At 50.4% G+C, this 24,538-nt stretch overlaps 2 protein-coding genes across 4 annotated transcripts in view; both read right to left on the bottom strand.

Moving 5' to 3' along the window:
• Positions 1–3,873, bottom strand: part of RAB40C (RAB40C, member RAS oncogene family) — a 33,493-nt gene extending 29,620 nt beyond the window's left edge. Inside the window, exons 1-2 of the mRNA XM_080556155.1 lie at positions 3,761–3,873; positions 3,261–3,544 (exon numbers count right to left, since the gene is read on the bottom strand). Of these exons, the coding sequence (XP_080412281.1) occupies positions 3,261–3,402 (142 nt within the window). The 5' untranslated portion in view covers positions 3,403–3,544; positions 3,761–3,873. The remainder of the gene's footprint in view (positions 1–3,260; positions 3,545–3,760) is intronic.
• Positions 3,874–10,379: 6,506 nt separating this feature from the next.
• PIGQ (phosphatidylinositol glycan anchor biosynthesis class Q) overlaps positions 10,380–24,538 on the bottom strand; it is a 35,092-nt gene continuing 20,933 nt past the window's right edge. For all 3 annotated transcript variants that reach the window (XM_080556125.1, XM_080556127.1, XM_080556126.1), the window contains exons 7-11: positions 24,287–24,398; positions 22,388–22,468; positions 21,333–21,447; positions 16,749–16,810; positions 10,380–12,660 (exon numbers count right to left, since the gene is read on the bottom strand). In XM_080556125.1, the coding sequence (XP_080412251.1) occupies positions 12,508–12,660; positions 16,749–16,810; positions 21,333–21,447; positions 22,388–22,468; positions 24,287–24,398 (523 nt within the window). In that variant the 3' untranslated portion in view covers positions 10,380–12,507. The remainder of the gene's footprint in view (positions 12,661–16,748; positions 16,811–21,332; positions 21,448–22,387; positions 22,469–24,286; positions 24,399–24,538) is intronic.

Here is a 24,538-nt window from a genome sequence, read left to right as displayed (position 1 = left end):
AGCACGGCGCAGGGCAGCCTCCTCGGCAAGCCAACGGACGAGCTCGGCAGGATTGTTTCAGCACACCAACAATGAGATGTTCCAGAAAGGATGGGTGACACGGCGCTGACAGGGCACCGGGTCCGGCTGCGGACGAGCACAAGGCCGCTGCTCAGCTCAGCGCTCGCAGCCCCGCCGCGTCCGGCTTCCACCCGTCCTGCTGCAGCACCGGGGCAAGGGCAAGGACAGGACCCTCGGGGGCAGCAAAAGCACTGAAGTGACAAGCAAGCCACGTAGCTGACTCCTGTCTGTGAGCAAGGCACGCAGTCCTGCTCCGAGTCAGCTCTGATACCACCGCAGGGCTAGAAACCCCACTGCTGCACCTCGGGAGCACGGCTGAGCGCTGAGAGGGAAAAGCTTTTGGGGAAAGGCAGGGTTTTGGCTCACCGGTGAGGTCCTCCAGCTGTCAGGAGTAGTGGGGGGGCTCTGAGAGCAGCAGCCTGCTTCCACAGCAGCAGGTTTGGGAAATTTGCGGGGAAAAAGCTGGGAAGGACAACACTGGAAGCTCAGAAGAAAGAACCGTAGCGTTCTCCCAAAAGCTCGTATTTTCCCTAAAATACTAGGAAGAATGCTTCCTTAGGGCTTTCTGAAGCTGAGCAAGAAACAGCAAAGTGGAATTCCACCTCAGCTAGAAACCCTCCTGGGGCAGGGGTGCCAACGCCCAGCCACACGGCACAAGGGGACAGATCCTGCTCCTCACGGGGAGCACGCTCAGCCTCACGCTCCTCGAGACCAACGCTCTCAGCGGCTTCAGCAGCACCCTAGTGGGGAACGCAGGTGAGAGCTGGACACCAAATCTCCGTTCGCACTGCCATTGTTAAGCCTCCAGAAGCTCTGTGCCTGGTGTCTGATGTAGCACAGGGTACCATGCGACAAGGCGACGCTGAGAAGCGGGGCTTTGGCTTTGGGATCCTGAACGAGGACAGAGAGAAGCAACCAAAATGCTTTAAGACCAGACTCATCATAGAGCACTCCAGGCTCTCAGAAACTGGATGGGAGCAAGCAGAGGCTCCCTGCTGCTTAGAGCTTACGATGGAGATGCTGATAGGAAAAGGGCTTTCTTGTCTCTTAGCCGCCCACTTCTCCAACACCTCACTGCTCACGGAGCGAAGACGAATCCCTCCGACTCCTTTCTAGACATCAGGTGTACGGCAGATAAGCAGAAAAAGACACAGGGCTTCATTTACAGAGTTTCACTTTTAAAAGGTGTCTCTTCCCAGAGCCGAAAGGAAGGTATTTCACACTGTATTTCAAAAACCTGCATCCAAACAGTTGTCCTTGGCCAAATGACCCCAATGGGACAGCGCGTGGGCACCTTACTTACCCCTTCCCCTACACAGGTTAGGTACAAGGGATCTGAGCACGAGCCGAGACATGTCCCTGTCACTATGCGACCTAAAGCACGCTCCTTTGCACACTGATCAGGGCAAGTTTCGTCTTCTGGAGAGAGAAAACCAGGCGTGTGCCTGTGCATCGAGGGCCGGTCTCCGTCGGGGCACAGCCAGCGCACGCGGCGAGGCTTCCCCTGCCAGTACGCACATCCCAGCTGATCAGAGGCAGAGGAAACCTGATTGCCAGGGCTGTCAGGAATATCTGTGGTATCAAATTCACTCAGATTTCAAAGCTGCTCAATCTGATTATCCAAAAGGCATGTAGTTGCAGAAGCAACAGAGACTATCAAGGCACATACTGCTGTAATAAAAACAGCACGTGACCTAATTCCCTAATTAGGAATAGGTTCAATTGCCTACAGAAGATGAGGGAAGGTTTTGAAAATGTTAGTTCACTGAGATTTCTTTTTTCGAGAAATAGTGTTACTTCCTTGTTACAAACAGCGGGTACAGAGATAAACCTGCTACAGCCACAGCAACAGCTCTCCGGGCTCTGCACATACATCAAGGAGCCCACCACACACTCACTTTCCAATTGTCCGCATTATTTCTGCATCACTAGCCTCAAAACAACAGTTGTGAACATTTTTATTGGAAGACAACTCCATCGTTAACACCCCACTTAAAACAACCCCCCCCCCTTACGCTCCTCACCCGTCCCTGTGCAGCGAGCGTTACTCCCAGGGAGCAGCTCTGTGGCTCCCGGAGCAGGCGGGTGCTTCAGGGATGCAAAGGCTTCAAGGAAGCTGACTAGCGCCAAGTGTCTCCTCGAATGCAAACCGCACAAGCGCAGCCAGACATCCAAACAGATGAATGATACCACAGCCTCCTAGTTCCAGAATTTGCTACTCTAATTTCACAACTACCCTGACTCCTGAGTCACTGCCTCCCCGTGAGTATCTGCAGAGCAGGTGCGCTCTTGCATCAGCTCCTACGGAGATGGCAGCAGCTCAGAGGGCCGAGCACAGCATCGGGAGGCGAGCCACACCGCTCCTTTATGCTCCGTGTTCAGCCAGCTTCGATTCAAAGCCCTGAGAAGCACCCGATTCTCCCAGATCCCTGTTTACAGACAAAACAGGGCACCAACTGCTCCAGCCCTCGGGCCAGCTGCAGCGCTGGGGCGGGATCTGAATTGCATTGCTTCTGTCGAGCCCCTGGGGCCATTATTTTGCATCGAGGCTGGGGAGAAGGATGACAGATTGAATATCACCCCAGGACCCGCACCCTGCCAGGCCGTGTTACGCTTTAACTGCGGCGAAGGGACGCAGGAAATAGCACAGCGCCACTCCTTGGCTCTTAATTACGGTCTTGTGACACTATAGTTAATGGTCTGTCATGGGCTCCATTATAAGCCCTGATGTTTGCAGGAGGTGGACAAACGGAGCTGTGCTCAGCAGCCAGCTACCAAGTCCTAACAGCTTTGGTGTGGAAATAAACGCTCACGTTCTTTTGTTACGGGCCTCGCTTCCTTTTAGCGCGGCTCAGCCCTTGCATTAACCCCCGCAGCGATAATGGAAAAGCAGACCAGGCTCTTTAAGCAGGCCGCGGACGCAGAGCTCGGCTCGGTCACGGCCCCGTGGATCCGAGCTGCGGGATCTGCGCGTCGGGCGGGCACATCGGGCACCGGCTGCTCCGCCGGACCCTCCGGGGGATCCCCACGAGCAGCGGCAGCCTCCCCGCTGCCCCGAACGCGCACCCCAATGAGCGGCATTGTAAGGAGACAGAGACAAACCCAACCCAACAAACCCAACCCAACCCGGCCCAACCCAACGAAACCAACCCAACGCAACCCACCCAACCCAACCCAACCCAACCCAGCCCCGCGCTCACCGTTGCTGTAGGCGTAGGGGGACTCGGACGCCCCGTCCTGGAGGCTCTCCAGGATCTCGCCCTTGCCCACGTCGCTGTCCCCCACCAGCAGGAACTTGAGCAGGTAGTCGTAGCTCTTCACCGGGCTGCCCTGCGTCCCCATCGTCCCTCGCTCCGCCGGGAGGCGCAGGCCGCATTCCAGGCTGCGCCGCCGGGCCCGGGGCAGCCTCGGCTCCGGGGCCCGGCTCGCGTGCGCCCCGCGGAGCTCAGCCCTCGCTCCGCTCGCCTCCCATCTCCTGCGGGACCTGCGGGGGGAGGACGCCCGCGAGGAGGACGGGGAGCGCCGAGCGCCGCCCCGACAAAGCCGCCCCGACAAAGCCGCCCCGCCGCCCGCCCGCCCCGGGGCGCCGAGCCCGGCCCTGCCCGGCCCTGCCCGCCACCCGGAGCCCCGCCGCGCCCCGGCCCCGACCCCCCCAGGCACCAGCCCCGGTCCCGGCCCCGGCCCCGCGCCGGGCGCTCACCTCCGCGGCCGGGCGCCCCGGGGCCGGGCCGGGCCGCGCCGCCGCCACCACGGCCGCAGCCTCCGCCTGGCGCCGCGCAGCGCCCGCTCGGCCCGAGGAGAGGCGGCGGCCGGGCCCCGCCCCGCTGCTCCGAGCCCGCCGCGCCATAGGCCGAGCCGCACGTCCGTCACGCCCCGCCCCGCCCCTAGAAGGGAGGGGGCGGGCGAGGGGGCGGGCGGTGCCGGGGGGACTACGAGTCCCGGCGTGCTTTGCGGGGGTGGCGGAGGTGGGAAGAGGGGGACGCGCCGGGGCGGAGCATGATGGGAACGCGAGGCCGGGAGGGGGGCGGCGGGGCGCGGCGGGGGGGCGGCCCGGCACCTCGACCACCCCCCCCCGGCTGCCCCCGCGGGGCCAGCGAGCCCCATGCAGAGGGACCCCATGGGCCCCCCCGAGGGACCCTGTGGACGTCCGGAGGGACCCCGTGCCCCCCCCAGGGGGACCCCATGGACCCCCCAGGGGGACCCCATGGACCCCCAGCGCCTGCTCCGGCTCTGGCGGACCAGGAACCGGGGTCTGGCCGCACAGCGGGGCCCCTCTGCCTGCCTGGCCCCCCCAAACCTCTTCCGTGGTCGTTTCCAAGCAGCTGTGGGGGCGGAGGTGCGGGAAGGGCGGCCGGTCCCGCCGGGTTTGTGACAGCCTGCGAGGGGAAGCAGGGGACGGAGCGCGTCCCCACGGGGTACCGAGCTCAACCCTTACAAGCCTTCAGAGAATCCCCCCCACTTACTGCCACTGCTTAATTTCTGCAGCATCCCCCAGACTCCCTTGGGTGGAGCAGGAGGGCGATCAGGGTGGATGGGTCTGGGGGCAGAGGCCGGGGGTGCTGGGGCAGGGAGCGGGGGCGGTCGGCTTCCACCTCCCCCCCTCGCCCCATGAGCATCGCAGTCAGAAGGGGCTCAGGGGCCTGGGAGCTGCCGTGGGTTGGGCCGGGAGCCGCAGGCACGGGGACGCTGGGCAGCCCCATGGCAGCCTCTTCTGCCGGGAATCAAAGTATCACAGAATCATTAGGGTTGGAAAAGACCTCCAAGAACATCGGGTCCAACCATCCCCCTGCCACCAATGTCACCCACTAAACCACGTCCCTAGGCCCCAGGCCCAGGTAACCTGCTCCAGCTGTGAGGGTTTGAACACTGCCCCAGAAGTGGAGCAACCTGCAAACTGAGCAGAAGGGGATAATGACAAACGCATCAGTCCTCAGCCAGCTGAGGAGCTCCGGGCACCGACACCCGAGCACCGTGCACCGGCCTAGGGCTGGCAGCTCTGTGCCTTGCTCCCCGGGGGCCCGGTTGGCTCCCCCCACCCTGGTGTGTCCGTCTGTGTCCGTCTGTCTGGGCTGAGCCTGCTGCCACATCCCACGGCGCTCGCTGCCTTTGTTCAGGGGCTGGCAGGCGGCTGGGAGCCAGCGCTGCGGCAGGGGGGCCTGGCGGTGGGCACGGATCCAGCCCCGCGTGCCCCCGCCTCGGTGGTCCCAGCCCAGCTCCCTCCCCATGCTGAAGGGCTGGAGCTCATTTGCTGCCTTGGAGCCGCACGATCTCACCTCCCTTGGGAGGGCTTGTTTTGATGAGGCTTTTGTTAAAATAACCTCCCCGCAGTCACTGAAAATGCATGAGGAAGCGCAGAGCGCCCAGCTCGGAGCCGCGGCCCTGATGTGCTGCGTAAAGCGGCACAAAATCTTCCCCCCGCAGCAGGCCCAGCCGTCCTCACCCAGCGCTGCCTGGTTTGGGTCATCCCAAACGCAGCCCTCAGCAGCCCGGCTGCCCCAGCGCCTGCAAAAGACCCATGAAAAAGCAGACGTCCCGTAGCAGACGACCCATGAAATAGCTGACTTGATCTGCAGCAGCCGCTGCCAGGCCCGTCCCGGGGAGCAGGGGCAGGCAGGACTGCGGGGGCTCTGGCTGAAGGCAGGGGCCGGGCTGGGCGAGCGCTGCGGGCAGAGGGGCCCCGTGCACGGCCGGCGGGCAGGATCGATCGCCCAGGAGAGGGGAGAAGTCATTCCCCGCGCTGCTGCTACCATCCAAAGCTGCGGGGCGCAGGCGGGAGGAAGAGGCCAGGCAGGGATCTCCGCGAGTTTGCTTCTCTTTTCTTTGCCTCTCCACCTCAGTCCTGCCGCTCTTTCCAGGGCCAACCCTGGAGCCGAGGTTTATGGCTATTGGAGTGCTCCTCATCCCCCTGGTGGGATGGTGGGAAACCAACCAGATCCCACGCTGACGGTAATCCCCGTGGGAGAGGAGAAGGCAACCCAGGTGGCTCCGGATGCTCCCAGCAGCACGGGGTCAGGCAGATGCCGTGGGGTGACCCCAGCAGCCGCTTGCTGCCGCAGGGACATTATCGTGGCCGTGCACCCAGCTGGCCGCACCCTGCCCAGCGGGCACGAGGCAGCCGGTGCAAGCTGCTGAAGAACAGGGAAAGGAAAAAAGAAGAGAAAAAGAAAAAAGAAGAGGAGGAAGAGGAAGAAGAAGAGGAGGAGTAAATTCAAGGGTGTTGGCCGCTCTAATGTGGAAAGGAGAGGAGCAGCCCCAAGCACCCCCCGTTCCCAGGCATGGCACATGTTCCTGCTCAGGTGGTGCAGCTTGTCCCCTTCGGCCCTGCCTCTCACCTCAAGCAGCCACGTGTCGTACAGATGAGCTGGCGGAAAACTGAGCCACGGGGAAAGCTGCTGGTGGGGCAGCACCTGGACCATCTCCCAGTGCTGGGGCAGGATCTGCTGGATCGGTGCTCCTCCTCGCAAGGCTTTTGTGATCTGGCCTCAGCAGAGCACTCAGCTGGGTGAGCGGTGAATTACCCCGCGTGTGCGGGGAGCAGAGATCGCGGCCAGGCTGGGGGGAACAGCCCAGCCCCCCCGCAGCCTCCCTGCTCCATCCCCGCAGCACCAGCCACTGCTGTAGGCAGCCACACAGGGGGTCGGCATGCAGAGACAAGAGGGAAGAGCTTGATTTTTCTCCCAACATCTTTATTCCAGCGTAATCAAAATCCAATTAAGTTCCGATTAAAAGGTTTAATTAACCAAAAAATCCACACCTGTCAGCAGAAAAAACCATCTCCATCCCTATATTGTCACCCAGCAGCACCTGCAGAACCTCTCTGGTCCCCGCCGCACGTGGACCAGCAGGTACGAGCCCCGCGAGCATCGCCGTGCCTTTGCACAAATGGTGCTGGGATGGGCACACAGCAGAGCTGCTTACTGAGCTGCTGAGCTGGACGGCTGTGGTAGGAAGGAAGTCACTGCTTTGAATGGTGCTAACAAGGGCATTTTAAAGCAAACGCTGTCTTGCTGCTATGTGAGCACTTTGCTCCTGCTTAGCACTCGGTAGCTGCTGCGAATGCAAACAGAAAATGGGCCGCTGCTGTTTAACCAGCACATGAGACTTCCTCATCGTCTCTGATGTTCACATGCAAACACACACGTCTAATTAAAGTGCAAATGTTTCAGAACTTCAAAAAGTATTTTAAAACTGAAAAGACTGTAAGTAGAAGGATTGACTACAACAGTGGTGAAGTTCTCATGAACTTCCCCAGTCCCAGATGCTTCTTAAATACTGCTACGGACAGGAGAGGCACATGCAGCCTCCCTCCACCCCTGCTGGACACAGCCCGGGCTCTGGCTCTTCTGCTTCCCCAGGCACGCAGCGTGCCCAGCACCGCCGCCTGCTTTCTGTGCCACGGCACCCATTTAGAAACGAAGGGTTTACATCCTGTTGCTTTCAGCATTTATAATTGCATGCAGCCTCCTCACACGCAGCTTGCTGAGACAGTAAGCAGGCAGCCGGCGCGTTCTGGGTTTGAGGTCTGTGCCCTGACGTGGGCAAGCGCTGGAGGGAGGCTGCCAGCTGCCACCAGGGCTCACGGGACAGGTTCTCTGAGCAACTCTTCAGCTCCCAGTGAAAAAAGGTGGGCCAGATGCAAAGGGGATGGGATGGGTGCACTGTTCCCATCTGGGAAGGGAGATCAGCTGCTCACATAGGGTTTGGATTGCTCTAAACATGTTTATCCTGCACAGTGGAATACAACCTGGAAGATCCTGAATGAGCTGGAAAGCCCGGTGGCCTCATGTCATGCAGACGAATCTGCTGAAATCCAGGCACGTCCCCGCTGTATTCACCAGCATACTGCCACGGAGAGCCCCAGAGCACCGCGCAAAGGCAGCTCCCAGCTCCGTGCAGCCTCACACACCGCCAGCCTCGGGGATTCTGCCCCACGGCCCTCAGGGTTCCCGCTCTGCTCAGCGCAGGCAGTGAGCTTGGCTGCAGTGCAAGCACTCTGCTACCAGGTCCAGAAACGCTGCCAAGGAGCAGGGCAGGTAACTGACCGAGCAAGAAGGCCTCGGTGACCATGCAGGGCTCTGATACTGCCCAAACGAAGGGATCCCTGAACAGGACTGCTCAGGAACAGAGACAACATAGGACTGCATACCCTTCAAAATCGCTCAGGAGATTTGAGTTATAATGTCTCCTAGCTCAGCGTAACATAACAACAGGGCAAGAGGCAATGGGCATGAATTAAACCACAAGAAATGGCCTAAACATCAGGAACACTTATTCGTGGTGACTGAGCACTGGCACAGGTTGCACGGGGAAGTTGTGGGGTCTCCTTCCCAGGGGATTGTCAAATCTGTCTGGACACGGTCCTGGGCAACCCGCTGCAGATGGCCCTGCCTGAGCAGGGGCGTTGGACCAGGTCCACAGCCCCATTCCAACCTCAGCTACCCTGTGATTCATGACGGTGTAATCACCAGGTCTGGGCACAGAGTAAATCAGTAAGGGCTTGAGATAAGAAAGAAGGTGTTGTCGCAGCACTGGGATCAGGCAACACATGGCAGAAGGAAAGCAACTCATTATCTGCGTGATGACAAACAGGAGATTTGCCTGCTTTAATTTCACACTATTAAACAGAAGAAAACTGCCTACCCGTGTGGATCCTCTGTGAAATTAGAGCTGCTTGGGCAGGGCAGACAGACTGCCCTGTCCCTAAAGGACAGGAGCTACTCCCATGCTAAGCAAGGTGAGCTCAGAGCTTAAGACCCACACGCTCTGTGCCATGTGTCAATTTTAATTGTGGAGTTGCACAATGCCAGTGAGGCTGACACGGCTCCTTTGGGTGCAAGAGCCGAGAGGGAGTCACCATGCCCTGCCCTCCCGCTGGCTTCAGGGATAGCTGCGTCCTGCACTGCTCTGCTCCCTGCTAACTGCTGAGTGTGAGCCAACGCGGGGGTTATACGTACGTGCGATGCTCGTTTTCTGTGGGTCTGACGATTTATTCGTATGTGCCAGGAGAATAAGGCACAGTCTAGCTGCAGGATCAGGGAAGCCTCCCAAAACCATAAACAGAGTCTTCAGTGCAGTGTAATTACCGAGATTTCCTTTCAGCATCGTCACATGCTATTCTGGTTAGGAAAGGAAAGTATTTCTCAGAGGCAGACTTCTACCTAGGATGGAGTTTTACATGCAGTGAGTTACATTTTCCTTCGCAAAAATCATGCCTATGTAAAGAGGCACGTCAAATGTTGTGCCGGCACTGGAAAACAAAAGGTAAAAGAAATAATAACAATAATAAGGAAATGCAGTATTATAAAAAAGCCTGCAAGATTACAGTCTTTGAATGATGGTTGGCAAAGACTGCTTGCTGCCTGCTGTAAGTTATGGCACAATAAATTAGTGCCATAACCTTATCAGCAGTCTCTTCCCCAGGGAAATGCCAACCTGCACTGCTGTAGAAGACGATGCTGATCCCACCTTCTAATTAGAGATGCCATAAGGTCATATGTTCCTGAGCAGGATGTCTGCTAAGTTGTTGTAATGTCTCCGCGCAGAATCGGAAAAGGGTGGGGGAAGGCTATTTCACATTAGTGACTGGAAAGGAAGAACAGAGACGTGGCAAATATCCAGCAGAAGAAACTCACAGGCTCGGACACCATCAGAGGCAAGGAGAACGCCGAGTACCAGAAGCAGCAGGACAGCTCAGGCGCTGGTCCTGCCTGATACTGGAGAATCACACCCACCGGGGGCTGTTACTTCCAGCTGGGCTACTTCAGGTCACAGAAGATTCAGGCTTCAGTTTGTGGAGAAGCTTTTTGTCCCTTTGGTATCTCATCATCCCCAGAGTCAGTACCAGATGTTAGCGAACAGACCCAGTGCTGGAATGTCTGACATGCTTGGCAGGTTCCCAATAGGAAGGTCACATTTGCTGTTTTGTGCTGTCCCTGATGCTTTCAGGTCACTCGATCCCAAAGGACAGCCAGGACCAGGACCATCATGAGCTGTTTTGTCTTACAGAGAAATTTCAAAAGCCAGGATATTAGGAACATTATTTCCACAATACCAAACATAATAAAGCGTCCCTCAGCAGTTAGCAAACCAAACCATGCAGGCATGGGTGGAAGCAGGGGGAATATCGTTGAATTACTCCAATGGAAACACAAGAGGAGGTAAAATGTAAACCTGCCCTGCTGAGTGGCAGGTAAGGCTGGCTCTCCAGGACGGTGACTTAAGCTGAAGTACAAAACATTTCTCAGACCGTTCACCCACTAAATGGATCACAGCCCGCACCTACTCAAACCTGGAGTGGAAGAAATACTCAGACAACAAAGTTCCAAAAGAAGATACTGTATTTGTACATGAGTTTTAAGCACTGATCGTTAAAGAACAACAAGAATCGCTCCAGTTTCTGCAGCTAGTGATGGCCCCTCCAGAGCCAGGGGCGGCAACAGTGGTGGAGGGGCTTTTTGCCACCCGGACCCTGGATGAAGGAACCACATCATCACCTTTTGGTAGCAGTGCCTGTGCAACGCTGCCTTCCCTCACCATGCTCTTAAGAAAACTGCAAGACCTCAGCAGCTTCTGTGCTTGCCTGCTAAGGAATGTCTGGACCAAACGCTTGCCTACAGAGCTTCATTTTCTTTCCATCAAGCTATGACTGCAGAGGCAGTGGCTGCACTGCCAGCGGCTGTTAGCAGCTACAGACAAACGAAATGTACCTGCCAGGGACGCTGTAAAGCAGCCAACATTCCTGGGGCTGTAATCCTTCTCTTCTGCGCTGTCTCCAGGCACACAGACGAGACATGGGGCTGGGGTAGGAAATTCTTAACCTGCGAGTGGAGGTGCAGACCGCCACAACACACACATCCTCCTTGTCTGTCCTCCGTGCCCTTGGACAAACAGAGCCCTCTGGGGCCGAGGAAAGGATCCAGCATGCCATTTAATGCAGCCATTTGGGGAGTGCAAAGCAGCAGCAGGGTGCCGTGACACTACATCGCTGTTTCAGTCAGGGCAGGAGGAGCTCGCAGACCCAGAGTCCGTGTACTTTCAGGTAACGATTGTATAAAACTGTCTGCACAACAGCAAAGTACACAGCGGGACATCACACTCTTGTACACAGAAGCACTCTCCCCAAGACAGGGAAGAGAAGACTCACTGGCAAGGGGAACAGATGTCAAAATAAGCACACAGTCAGAACAGGATGCAGAAAAGCCAGTCACTGCTGCACTGCAGAGGTAGCATCCAAAGCAGGAAAATCCTCCTGAGACAAATGTGTCTACAGTTACAGGGAAAGAAGTGGCTTTAAATACCTCATCTGAAATCACTTCAAAATCTCTTTGACCACCAGAACATGCAAAAGATGAGGCAGCACAAGAAGAGGCTCTCATCTGGGCCCCGAGAAGCAGGGAGATGTACTGACCCTGCAAGGGAACCCAGCACACACTTCCCAGCGCTGCTTGAGCTGCATACCAAGCTGGGCTGCTGCAGTCCTCTGGCAGACACCGCAGCCGGAGCCGGACTCAGCAAAGCTGTGTTTGCCTTGGACTGCAACTGAGAAAGAAGCCCTGAGCCTTGGCAGGGCCCTGAGCTCTCAGCTACCACAGCTCGCTGCCGTGTCAGCCTGGGCAGGCTGGGGTTTGAAGCTGTGCGCCCTGCACTTCCAGTTCTGGTGTCAGCTCAGGGCTCAGCTCTCCCCAGATTTGCTTTTGAAAAACGTCGATGAGACCCTCTGTGTTTCATATAGGCACAAATGAACCACAGTCTATGTTTTTGGGCCTCCAGTCCCATTGTTTCTATGCTCACACCTGCTTTGGTGCTGCACTGGGCGGGGGGTGGAATCCAAGCCCAACCAAAAGGAAAAGAATAAATATCCCCTGAACCTGAATAATCCCACTCTACAATTTTCAGTGTGTGACTCTAAAAGCTGATCCTCCATGTTCACTTTGATCAGCTGGCTTGAATGCTGAAGCATAAAAGGTCCAAAATGCCCTTTGGTAGAATGCACCTCAACATTGTGACTTTGAACCACCTGAAGGGCTGGTTCATATGACCCTGTGAACTTACATGGAAAGATATATACAGCATGAAACCATTCAAGGGGTACTTCCTTGATTACACTAAATGCTGGTTCCATGAGGCACTGATGGGTTTCACCTTTTGCATTAGAAAAAAATCATTAGCCCCTGGTGCCAGCAGGCAGACATCGCGGGTAGGATAACACCGCATTAACAAGAAACAGCCTGGAAACCAAACCAGCTCAAACATAGTGTAGGGGAAGGGGAAAGTTGAAGAACAATGTTTAAAAATACTTGCTTTTAAGAATTCAGCCCCTCCCACATTAACAAAATCTAATTAAAGGGATCCAGCAGCTGTTGGCTCTGAGATACCTTTGGTCCAAAAGCATTAGGAGTCAGTATGTTTTTCTGACCGAGCCTTTCAGTCCTGGCTCTTCTGCTTTGCTTAGTCCTGCTTCTCTCCTTTGTGTTTCCAAGGGTAGATCAGCTCTCCAAGGAACAGCTTCTTGCAGAGGGATGTCCAGGAATCCTTAGGGTAACAGCTGTACGTAGGCAGCCTGTACGTCTGTACCACACTGCCATACGACAGGGGGTTGATCTATGAGGAGGAGAAAGAGGGACAGCAACAAAGAAAATGCATTAAAGCAGGAGGTACAGGCAGTTGAGGCAGGCAAGTGTGACTTTGGCATAGCACCGGCCTCTGTTAGAACATCAACACCACTACTCACAAAACGTCAAACTCCCTCTCTGGCTAGTTACATCTATTTAGCCTTGAACAATGCACTGAAACATTAACAAATCGAGCTTGGCAAGGAGTATTATTCAAATAAGTTCCGAGCAGCGAAGCAGATGCAAACATCTGAAGGATTTGAGAGCGCTGCTCAGTTTACAAGGGTGTGGGACTGTCACCCTGTTAAGAGGCTGTAGTGGTTGGAGAGATGGGGGTCTCCCACTGCAGATGCAATACTCCTTTGGGGATGCACTTCGACTTGTAAGAACTATAACGTGTTACTTCAGCCATCTCTTTTACTGGCCTACTACTTTAAGCCGCTAAGTCCTTGATCCACAGCTACACTTTAAGCTGAACATGGTATCACTTCTTCAACACGTGGTGGAATCGTCTTCCAGCAGAACAGTACACAGACCACACAAAGGGCTGCTCATTACCATTTAAAATCAAGTCTCTTTGGCTGAGTTCATAGTTTTCAATTTGATTTCAATCGCCATCCTGAAAATGATCTGCCTGCAGTCCCTACCTACACAAGCTCGTAGCCTCTGACTGCAGTCACAAAATTGCTGTGTTGGTCTTTTGGAAGATGGGGGAGTCAGACAGATCTGTTAGCTGGAGAAGGGGCAACAGAAGCACGTGGAAGGGATATCCTCCTCTAGTGAAAGGGTCCAGTTATGCTGGAACAAACCATGCAGATGCGTGAAAGAAGAAAGAGACTATAATTTGTGGTAGAAAATCCAGACATGAAAAAGATAGAGGCAGCAAAAAACCACACACAGTCACTACTTTGTCAGAAGCTGAATATTTCCTTTGCACACTGAAGAGTGACCAGATTTCTGGGAGTTTGCTTACACCACCAGTTTGCTTCACCTATCTGGTGTTCAAGAAGAGGGGAAGGGTAAACTAAGAGATGGAGCTCCAGAAGACAGCACTTAAGCAAAGAGGTCACTAGAACTGGTCTCGGAGACCTTTGCCAAGTCTTTATTGTTTCAAAGTACAATATTGTTGAAGGACAAGAAGAAAATGCTTGTGTCCAGAAGCATCCCTAAGAAGTTTAGGAAAAAAAAAGTTATAGCAGCAGCTCACAGAGGCTGAGAGAAGCCAAAGAAGAGCCAGTGGGGTCCAGCTGTGGGAACACAGATTCAAACAGATCCACCGAAAGCTGGTTCTGAATGCCATCAAAATGAACATTTGTACCAGAAACCCAAGAGCTGAGCTCATCCCACCTGAGGTATGTGTAACCCAAACTACCGCAGCTCATATTTCAAACACACTCTACAGCCTTATGGCCAAGGACTGACCACAGCATTTATTGGATGTTATGCATGACTGTAACCAACCTTAATCACATTGTGGTCACAGACAGCTTAAAAAAAAAAAAAGACCAAAGAAACCTTCCCCTGCCCCAATTAAAAAACACATCACCACTATAACCAGTAAAACTTGAGTAACTATTTCTGCTTATTTCATCAACTCTACACAAAACAGTATGCTTTAAGTGAGAACATACTGGAGGAGGACAGGAACTGCTGCTATATGAGGGAGATGCACAGTGTACCTGCCCCTGGCTATTAGCAACGTGGGCTGGAAGGTTTGGACATGTTTATCCTTGAAAATCATCTCTAGGCAGTGATGATGCTGAGTGGTAACACTTGCCTACTGAGAAGCAACAAGAAATTTAAGCCCAGTGCAATATATATTTCCGTCTCTCCTATGATAAATGGAAACAACCAAAACAAAAGCAAATGGTTATTAGTGAAGTGGCAATATGAGGTCCTTTTATGCAATTATTGCAGTTCAAATTTATATTATATCCTGATATAATGTGCACCCCTTGTTTCATAACGGAACTGTTCCCTTTTCCTTTCCTCTTTTGCTTAACCCTTTTCAAAGCAACTGCTGTGAAAGATGACATTTCTGGCAGAAGATATACAGATGAAATAAACACATCGTGTCTTCTCACTGGGCTATCAGTCAGCTGAGCCATGCTGCCAGAAATATTTCTTCTTGTGTACCAAAATGAATGATTTTAAACACTAACGAAAATACTGAACTACGTAAGAACTCCTGGAGAAATTAAGTAGCATTTGGAATGGAAATATCATCCCCTACCCTCTGCCTGCCTATGCCTGGACTTTGCATTCCAGCGACACTACCTTAAAAGCAAAAATAATCACTTGGCTGAACCACAAGCTGAACATGAATGCTCAAAACCAGCGTTATTGATTTCTAATCCATTACCAGTGCCCCAAAGGGCAGCTGTGAACGTATCAGTCACCTATAGCTTAAATCGTTTGGGGCACAGTTACATGCATATGACCCTCCTGCCATCACGCATGCTTCTACAGGGCCACCATATGGGGAGGGGACAAAGCCACTGTGCAATATATAGAAAAGAGCATCACCATGTACCATAGGTAAGAATTTTAGCATGTCACTTAAAAATAGGCTTTTTAGATTTTCCTCTCAAAAGACCTATCATAAAGTGGTATATTCAGCAGAATTTCTGACATAAGCCCATTTTTCATTTCCACCAGCACAAAGAGAACAAAAAAGTGCCTTTACTGATGCTGTGCTCATTATTATTTGAACAGAAGGCCAAAAGAGACATCCACTAAAGCACTTCCACATCTTGAAATGATGACTTATGCTATATTCTAGATAGCAAAAGGATCTTTCTGCAGTGGTCCAAGGAAAATTCATCATATTCATATGACTCACTGCCTCTGCTCTCTATCTAAGGCCTGATATTTTTGCTCTGGAGAAGCCATCTACCTTGGCTCACAAACACGCTGGTGCCAAACTGTCTGTTCAGCAGCTCCTGTGCCTCACCACTGGTGTCCACAGTTTCCTTTTTATGGACTCTTCTGGGCATGGAGAATGATAGATTCTGGTTCGTACACCACTGTCCTACTGGAACTAAGGAAGTGGGAAGACAGCATGCTTTGAAAATGCTAGTTTTGCCCCAGAAGACATCTGCTGAAGGGATTCCCTTTTGAATCACTGCTAGATGATGTGCCAGTTCTGTGCAGATCTGACCTATGCTGAAATAGGGTGAGGATTGGACCGCTGATGGAAAAAGCAAAAGAACTGGGAAGCCGTGGTTAATTCCTTCCCACACATTCCACCAGTGTGCGAATGTTTTTTATAAACTCTATACACTGCCTCTCCGACTTTCCTCCTAGGATGAGCAAGAAAAGTGATGCTGTGATACAGCAGTATTCCTGCAAAGTCAAGAAATACGAGTTTCACAATCACTCCTGAAAGCATAATGACAACTCCACTGCTACCATCACATCATTTCTTTTCAGAAAAAATTTGCTTTATTATATCTGGCAACAGAGCGTGGAAATGCAGTGTTACAAAAGTGCAGGTAACCTTTTCCTATACACCTTGCCAGAGTCAACTCAGGAGAATAACAGGAGGCCCTTCCCTCTATTCTCTCTCCCATGCACTCGTCCTGACTGCATCACAGAACAGCTATGACTTTTCAACACATCTGGAAAGGACAATCTTTTCCTAGCCCTTTACTGTCTTTCAGTCTGAATGGTTTAGCTGTCTTCTTTTGCTTCTCTCAGTGTTCAGCAAGTATTAGGGTGCAGCTGCATACAGACTGAAAGTGCAGTGATACTAATGTGAAGCTTTAATTACAGAAGTTAAGAGAGCTTCATGTTTCTCACATTTCATTTCACATCACACAGGACACTGCATTGTCTCTAAACTGATGAGTCAAGCAGGGTATTAAAAAGAACAGAAAAAAGCAGCCAAGTATCGCAATGTGAAAAGTATTTCCCTTGTTTTAGCACTTTACAGCTGAATTTTTTTAATTGGGGTCTTCATAAAAGAGAGACCAAGTCATGGGACCAGTTCAGAACCCTAGAAGTGAGAAGGATCTTGGGGTCAGTCCGAGGGGATGCGTACAGCAGAAAGTGTCACTGAGGGCACAAGTGACTCACCTGCATAAGGAGTCGAAGAGGTTTTCCATCCTGCTGTTCAAGGACTCTGAACTTCACACCGGCTGAAAAGAAGCAGAACAAAGAAGCCAAGTCCAGGCTGGAGAAAAGCCCATGCTATTTGCTGTTCAGCTCTGTTGGCTGAGCACTGATTTCCTAGAAATGGAGTTTTCCACCTTTCTTGATTTGTGAACCCTTACCCATTTTCAACAGGAAACACAGATTCTCTCTAAAATGGTTTTACATGTAATGACAAAGGATGTGTTTCTCTTAGCTCCATTAAAACCAGCCCTCTGACTTCCAGGCTTAAAATGCAGTCCTGAAGAAAGCACAAAGCCCAGAAACCAGCCAGCCAGCACTGATGATGACAGGGACTGCAGTAATCAGCCTCTGTTCCCAAACTTCCATCAGAATGGGAACTTCGTGGTAACAGGAGGCAGAGATCACCTTTAATTTTCACTCACGGGGGATACAGCGCATCTGCAAATCTTTCAGACTGAGGGAGGAAAGTGGCTGGCCTACAGGCATTATAAACATTTCAAAGCAACCACTACCTATTAAAAACAGCACTCGTATGTTTTTAACACACTACTAAGCCCATCAAACCTGCCACTTTTATATTCCCTCTTGGACTTGCTACAGTCCCAATACTTTAAACATTTCGGATTCCAATGGTGACATACTGCACATGAACGCTGAGTGAAATTCTTCAAAGAAAGGTAACCATTACGTCTAAAGAGGCATTTTTTTCTTTGAAAGATGACAAATCACTTCACAGAAATAAAACCAATCCATCTTCAGCGTACCTGCACCAGCCACGTGTGCCCCTGTCATTCCTTTCTACAGGGGAGAAGATGGGGCAGAGTAATGCAGCGAACTGCCACAGATCAAACACTGAGTCGGGAGCACAAACAGAAATAAAACTCTTCATCTGTGTAGGCACTGTCACTACAGCATCTATATGGCTCTTACACATCTACAAAACAAAATAATTTCTTTCTTCCCTTCAGCTTTGAATTAACTGAATTTATACGGTTTTGTTCGTCCTTTGGGGAGTGAATGCTCTTGTCTAGCAGAGAGCTCTTCCCAAATCACCATGCCTTCTTTGTACAGGGCAGAGAGGAATTACATAGGAATTATATACTATGACCCAGAGTTTTGCTGGGTTATACTGAAACATGGGCTTCAAAAAGATGTTGGAGTACCCTGGGTCTCAACAAGTAAATGTGCTGGAAGAGAAAAAGTCTTCAAAGTGATTCATTGAGTTTTGGCTAAGAGAAAGTGTCTGAGGCATTCCAGGAACTTGTCTTCAGGCAGGCAATTTGTGAGAGAGGGAAGCAAGTGGGCACTGAAATTTCAGGTGGGTGGCCTAGCACTCTGGAGTCTTGTTCTAAGACCAGTCCATTAAACCAGCAAATGCCATTTCTCTAAGTCATGGCCACACACTCCCCTTCTACAGATTTTAGTCTGGAGAAGATGAGGCTCAGGGGAGACCTTATTGCTCTACAGCTACCTGAAAGGAAGGTGTGGGGAGCTGGGGTCAGCCTCTGCTCGCAGATATAGTGATAGGACTAGAGGGAATGGCCTCAACTTGTGCCGAGGAGGTTCAGGTTGGAAATGAGGAGACATTTCTTCTCAGAAAGAGCAGTCAGGCGTTGGGACGGGTTGCCCAGGGAGGTGGTGGAGTCACCGTCGCTGGGGGTGTTCAAGGAAAGGTTGGACGTGGTGCTTGGGGACATATGGGTGATATTGGTGGTTGGGGGACGGTTGGACCACATGATCTTGGAGGGCTTTTCCAACCTTTATGATTCCATGCAAACTAACAGTCTCTTGATTTAAGCACAGGAAGGTACATCTGAATATGAGGGGGCACTTCTTTACTGGGAGGGTAACAGAGCACTGGGACAGGTTGCCCAGAGAGGTTGTGCAGTCTCCTTCTCTGGAGATATTCAAAACCCGCCTGGATGTGATCCTGCACAAGGTGCTCTAGGGGATCCTGATCTGCAGGGGGGTTGGACTGGGTGATCTTCAGAGGTCCCTTCCCACTCGGCCATTCTGTGATTCTGTGATTCTTCAATTGATCAGGAGTCTTAAACTTTATATAAGAAAATACAAATTTGTTTTAGAATAACCTACAAACTATAATGCTCAGAAGCCTCTGAGCAATTAATTTCACAGACAGAGCAGGAAGGTTTGGTCTTACTCCAGATCTTCTCTTCTCCAGCAGAGAAGAACCCTCAGCTACCCTCTGAAATTGCTAGCCAGTTCTAGAGCTCACAGTTCAGCATTTTTTGTACACGGACATCACCAATAGCACAAGAGAGGTAAGGACATGACCCCATTTGTTTTGTTTCACATTACAGTGCAGTAGAGCAAGCTCAGTGCTTGTTTGTGTTCCTGTACTTACGGAGGCACTGCTAAGTCAGGACCTACAGAACCATCCTGAGAGTGACAGAGCTTGCCCCAAAGTTTGTGATGTGAATCAACACTGGGCAAGAGTGAAAGAGAAGTAATGAAATGACCTGTTCACAATCAAACAGTGCATTGCTAACTTGGGTGTGGGGCAGCCTGAGAAGCCTGGACCTCACTGCTATGCCTGACTTCACACTCTAAGTCGACATCACACTGTATCCGTCCCAACCAAGGTGTCATCCCTCGAGCTGACACTGGGCAGTCAGAACTCTTGCACAGAGGACATCAGCTTTGATGTAGTTACAATATTTTTTTCAAATCCAAAGAATTTCACATCATGAGGGGAAAGAAAATATGGACTTAATTTCTGGTGTGTGGATGTAGATTGTACATCTACCTTGGCCCAGGCTTCATCGATATCATATTTTGTTAATTCAGAGGCTGAGTTAAGGAACTTAGAGTCCAGATGCCAGCACTGAACTGAGATGAACTTAAACAATGCACTAAACCCTTGCTGATAGGAAAAGCTATTCATTTGTGTTGGTAGAACCATGTTGATGGTGCTTGTAAAATCAGCTGCTGTAACATACACCAGAAGACTTCTAACCTGAGTCTGAAAAGGGAGGCAAAATCTAAGCAGTGGGGACATCAAGTGATGTGTACTCTATGAAGTCCTTTGAATTTGATTCAACTGCTCCATCTGTCACCATTCCAATTCTGTTTTATATTCTGGTGCAGGAATACAGGCTGCAGAAATTCTCAGAGATGCCTCTTCATCTAGCAGACAGCATGGTATTGCAGTGTTCTCTTTCATAAAATGTTTAAGAGAAACAAACAAATAGCCAGCAGCAAAAGTTTGGTAACAAAAAACTGAGCAGACAATCCTCTACCTGGGTGGAGGCTTATCACCCTGCAAAGGGTAGCTGGCTTACCAAAACTGAGAAGTAACCCCAGACTGATGAGAATATAGGGGCTTACAACTCTCTGAGACAGCAAGATCTCCTTCTGCCCTATGACCTGCTGTCTACTGGATCAGTTTTCTTCAGCAGCATTTCCTGTTCTCCAAAGACAGCTCTGAAGGGCTAAGAAGCTTCTAGCAGGAAATTCATAGGAACATGCAGAAAGCGTACATGGAAAAACAACAGCCTTGGTAACATCGCTCAGCTCTACCTTCCCAAAATCAAACCTGGCACCACTACAACATACAGAGCTGTTACCAGTTCGCTTAGGCTTCCTTTACTTTTAATGACTAGCTTTCTTTTGGTGATGATCAAGCTTTTTCTTGTTTTTAAAATTCCCACTAAAAATTAATTAAAATAATTAAAAATAATAATTAAAAATATAATTAAATATTTAAATAATTAAAAATAATTAAAATAATTCCCAATTAAAATTAAAATAATTAAACAATTAAAATAATTCCCAATTAAAATTAAAATTTTAAAATTCTTTAAATGGATGGAAGACAATGATTTAGACTGGCTTGATTTTAACTGGATCAACTATATCTACTGACAGTGAAATCCATTTCAAAATGATCCTTTATTCTGATACTAACCATGGCTTGTTGTCAAAAGGCGAGAAATGATAAATAGTTTAAAAATGGTGATAGGTTAATCTCAAAAAGGGAGTGATTGCCTGAAACCTCCCCAGACCTCTGAAATTGAACCAAACATCTCAGTTCAGGACTTCAATTTGTAAAGTCAGACGAGAACTGGAGCTCCAATGATTCACGTTCTCTGTCAATCCAGCCCACTGAAGGAGCAGATTTCCCAAGTATTTTTGCAATTTTTTTCACAACCAAAACACACAAGGTTAACAGCTTGTTTAACTCTCAGATGTTTTACCTGGCCTAGTGCACTAGAACTGGAATAAAAAAACAAACAAACAAACAAAAAACTGATTTAAATGGTGTTTGCTTGGGTGTCACTTTTAGTTATCACAGGCTTTGTAAAGGTGCTTGTGATTCTGATTCAGCATCAAATGTTTTTCCACTGACAACCTCATCTTGCTCGTGCAGGAACTGTTTAACAGTATGGACAACGGAATGACTTATGCCTTGGGTTCTTTCCCAGCCATCTGCATCTTTCTATTTAGAAGCTATCCATTGCGTCAAAATGAAACGCATAATGCAAAATCCGTAACCTTTTGCATATGTAGTGCTGAAGGACTTACCTGCAAGTCTGTAGGATCTGCAGAGCCGAAGGATGATTGAATAAAGAGGCAGAGAGTCAACCAGATCAACTAGCAAGTGTATCAGGCCTTGCACAATCACCACCAGCAAACGGAGCTACAGAGAAACAGTTTAATAAGCAAATCTCAGAGAAACAGGAGATGTAACCCTTGAAAACCCATGAGTTGATCTGCAATCTGACATTGTGTGTAAGCTAAAGCATCCCAAGGTGGGTTTGATGTCTAGACAGGTTGGGCATCCAGCCCCTGCATGATGTTCTTTGACCATCTCAACTTTCAACTGTCAGAGCCTAAGAGGGAGAATTCAGGCTTCCATTTCTAGTGAACTCCATCAGTGAATGCAAATTTCCCACTCTCCAGCAATGAGCTGAAGTAGCTTATTTCTGCCTGAAGAAACCCCATGCAGAGCATTTAAGCAAAAGCAAAGCAGTCAAAAATGAGCTTTCTACTTAGTGCTTTGTGTCCCCTGACTAAAGCACCTCCTTTTGTCAGACAGCATTTATTTTTGCTGTCAAGCTCATCTGAGAAGAGAGGGCTCGTAAAAGATGTTGAAATCATGTGAAGGCCTCTGTCTGTGGAAAATTTTGCTTCAGGCAGGCTGCAGATAGGACTGGTTGTATTGGGGGAAGAAAAGAAAAATAAGGAAGTCCAATCCTCCAAGCAAAGCCTGGCTGACAGCATTTAACACGGAAGGTTAACTTCTTGAAGAAGTTGTTCTGGATCAAACTAGAGGGGTCGTCACCCCAGACATTGCACGGAAAGATTAAAAATAACTTCTGAGTGAAAGACGGCAGGGGAACAGCATGTCCTGCTGACCTGGATTTGCTGGGAATTCCCTTTGGAGAAACACAGACACATATCCTGAATTCCACTTGCTTGGGCTACATGGGTTGTGTGAGAACCCTTCCTGAACACTCAGATAAATCTTGAATTCTCTTTGTGGATGACAGTAAATGACAAGGAAACATTAAAAAAAAAAAAAAAAAAAAGAGATCTCAGAAGACATGACACCATTAGCTTCAGGGATTAAATCTTACCAGGGTAAACACCAAATAATACAGTGCAGTTGTAGGCAGGAGGAACAGCAGGATTGTAAATAGCAATGTGCCAATAAATAACTGGGGAAAAAAGAAACACAAACAATCATTAGTAAAGCAAAGCCAAAATAAAATAAAAATAGGAAATGGTGAAACAATGACAGTTTGCAAGATTCTTAACTTATTTTTATCCCCTATGTGAATAATTCTGTTACCTTGAATATTTTCAGTATTACTTTTCTTTTTGGGCCTTTTTTGAGGCTATCTTCTCTATGACTAAGTTTGGAAAGACAAACAAGCTGGATCCTGACAGCACTTTTCCTTTATAGACAATGCCCAAGATTTCCTATTTTAGTCTGGCTTCCTTAGGAAACAGGGCTTACATGATCATGCTGTTTGTCTGTCCTCTACCCCTTCAGGTTTTAAAGCCGTCAGTCAGTTTTTACCAGAAAAAGGTGGAAGGGTAAGGAATGTTATAGAAGTTTGAGAAGTATTTTTGTTCCTCCTTGTTTCAGGAGAGCTGGGTAGATAACCATTCCCACAGGCAGCAGCTGGCTGGCCAGTCTGCATGTCTGCAGCTCCACAGCAGCCATGGACTGCAGTATCCTGCTCAGTGGGAAACTGTGAGAGAGAAATAAGTTAGAGTTACTGAGTGGGGGGTGCAATATTTATACATAAAGGAGAAAAACCCATAGGAAAGCAGGTGTCATTAGCTCTGCTGCCCACAAAACAAGTTATTTCCATTTTGGGCTGGCCCAGCTGGCTTAAGACTAATTAATTCCAGCTAGAATCAGTGGAGAAATACAGATTTATGACAAATACAGATCTGACTCTTCAGTTCTTAGTCACAGCTTCCAGAAGAGAGAGGACACAGGAACACGGGGCACTGCCATTTCTGCAGGAAGAGAACATGGCCACGGCATGTTATGAAAGAAAATAACCCAGACACTCCTGTCACAGAGGTGGATCAACATCCCAGCTTTATGCATGTAACCAGAAATAGATCGCAGTCCAACCCATCCTCTTCACAGCAGTTGCTTCTCGCCTCCTCTGTCACTCCTCTGCAGTGCTTAGCATCTCCAGAAGTCTTTTAAGGTCAGCTTTGAGTGTCTCGTCCCACCCAGGCCAATGACAGAATTCCCACTGGCCTCTGGAGCAGCAGGATGGAGCCTGAAGTGCCAAACCAATTCTCCTCAAAGCACACAGGGCAGAATCCTGACGTAAACAGTCAGCCTGACACAGAGGCTCTTACTTTTCTTTCACCAAAGAAAAGAAAATTAGCTCCCCCACTGCAGTGCGAGAAGCTGAAGCTTATCTGTTGCAACAGAGAGAGGCACTGGCCCTGGAAGTTACCAAATATTATTTTATTATTTTAGTGATGTTTGCAACAGCAGGTGTGGCGCAGACAGGCTCTGCTGAACTTTCATACGGCATTTCAGAATTTCAATAGAAATCACAGTGTTTGACAAAAAAAAAACTGCCTCTGCTGTTTGAGCGAGAACGTGTGGGCCAGGATCCAGCACAGTGTGAATGAAACGGGGCCTTTTAATAGAAACGCTGGCAAGTCTGTTCCTACGGCAACACTGCTGGGCACCACTTCTTAACTCGCCTCCTTCCCCGTACCCAATCCTGTGCTCCAAGAGCCACGAGAATCTGCAGCACCCAGTGAAGCTCACCAGGGCGCTCAGCGCCTGCCAGACAAACCCCCTGAGCACGCAGAGTGCAGGGGTGCTGCAGAGCCCAGGGTTTGTTCGAAGAGGATGCAGTGCTGCACAATGTGCTCATTTTGGGCAACGCAGAGCCTCCTGTGGCCTCCCTCTCAACGTTACCCAAAGCAGAGCAGGATCGCATTGCCTGCAGGCAGTGCCCTGCAGCAAGCCCCTGGTGCTGCAGCACTACCTGGTCCAAGTCATAGGAGCAGGAATCCACCCGCTGCCGGAGGACGTTCCACTTCTTCCCACGGAACAAGCGCCAGAGGGATGACAGGCCGTAAATCTTCAGGCAGTAGAGCCTGGGCAAAGAGAAGACGTCGCGCGTTAGAGCCGCGAGTTCCCGAGCTGCCTCAGAAAACAGCTGTCATCACTACACCCCTGCGCCCACTCACCCACTGTACCACGCAGCTCGGAGTGGCAGGAGAAATCAACCTGGGGA

The sequence above is a fragment of the Anser brachyrhynchus genome, assembly GCF_964034855.1.
Source record: "Anser brachyrhynchus genome assembly, chromosome: 15".
In the NCBI taxonomy this organism is placed as follows: domain Eukaryota; kingdom Metazoa; phylum Chordata; class Aves; order Anseriformes; family Anatidae; genus Anser; species Anser brachyrhynchus.
Note: the sequence above shows the minus strand (reverse complement) of the source record. Positions and strands in the feature narration are given on the sequence as shown.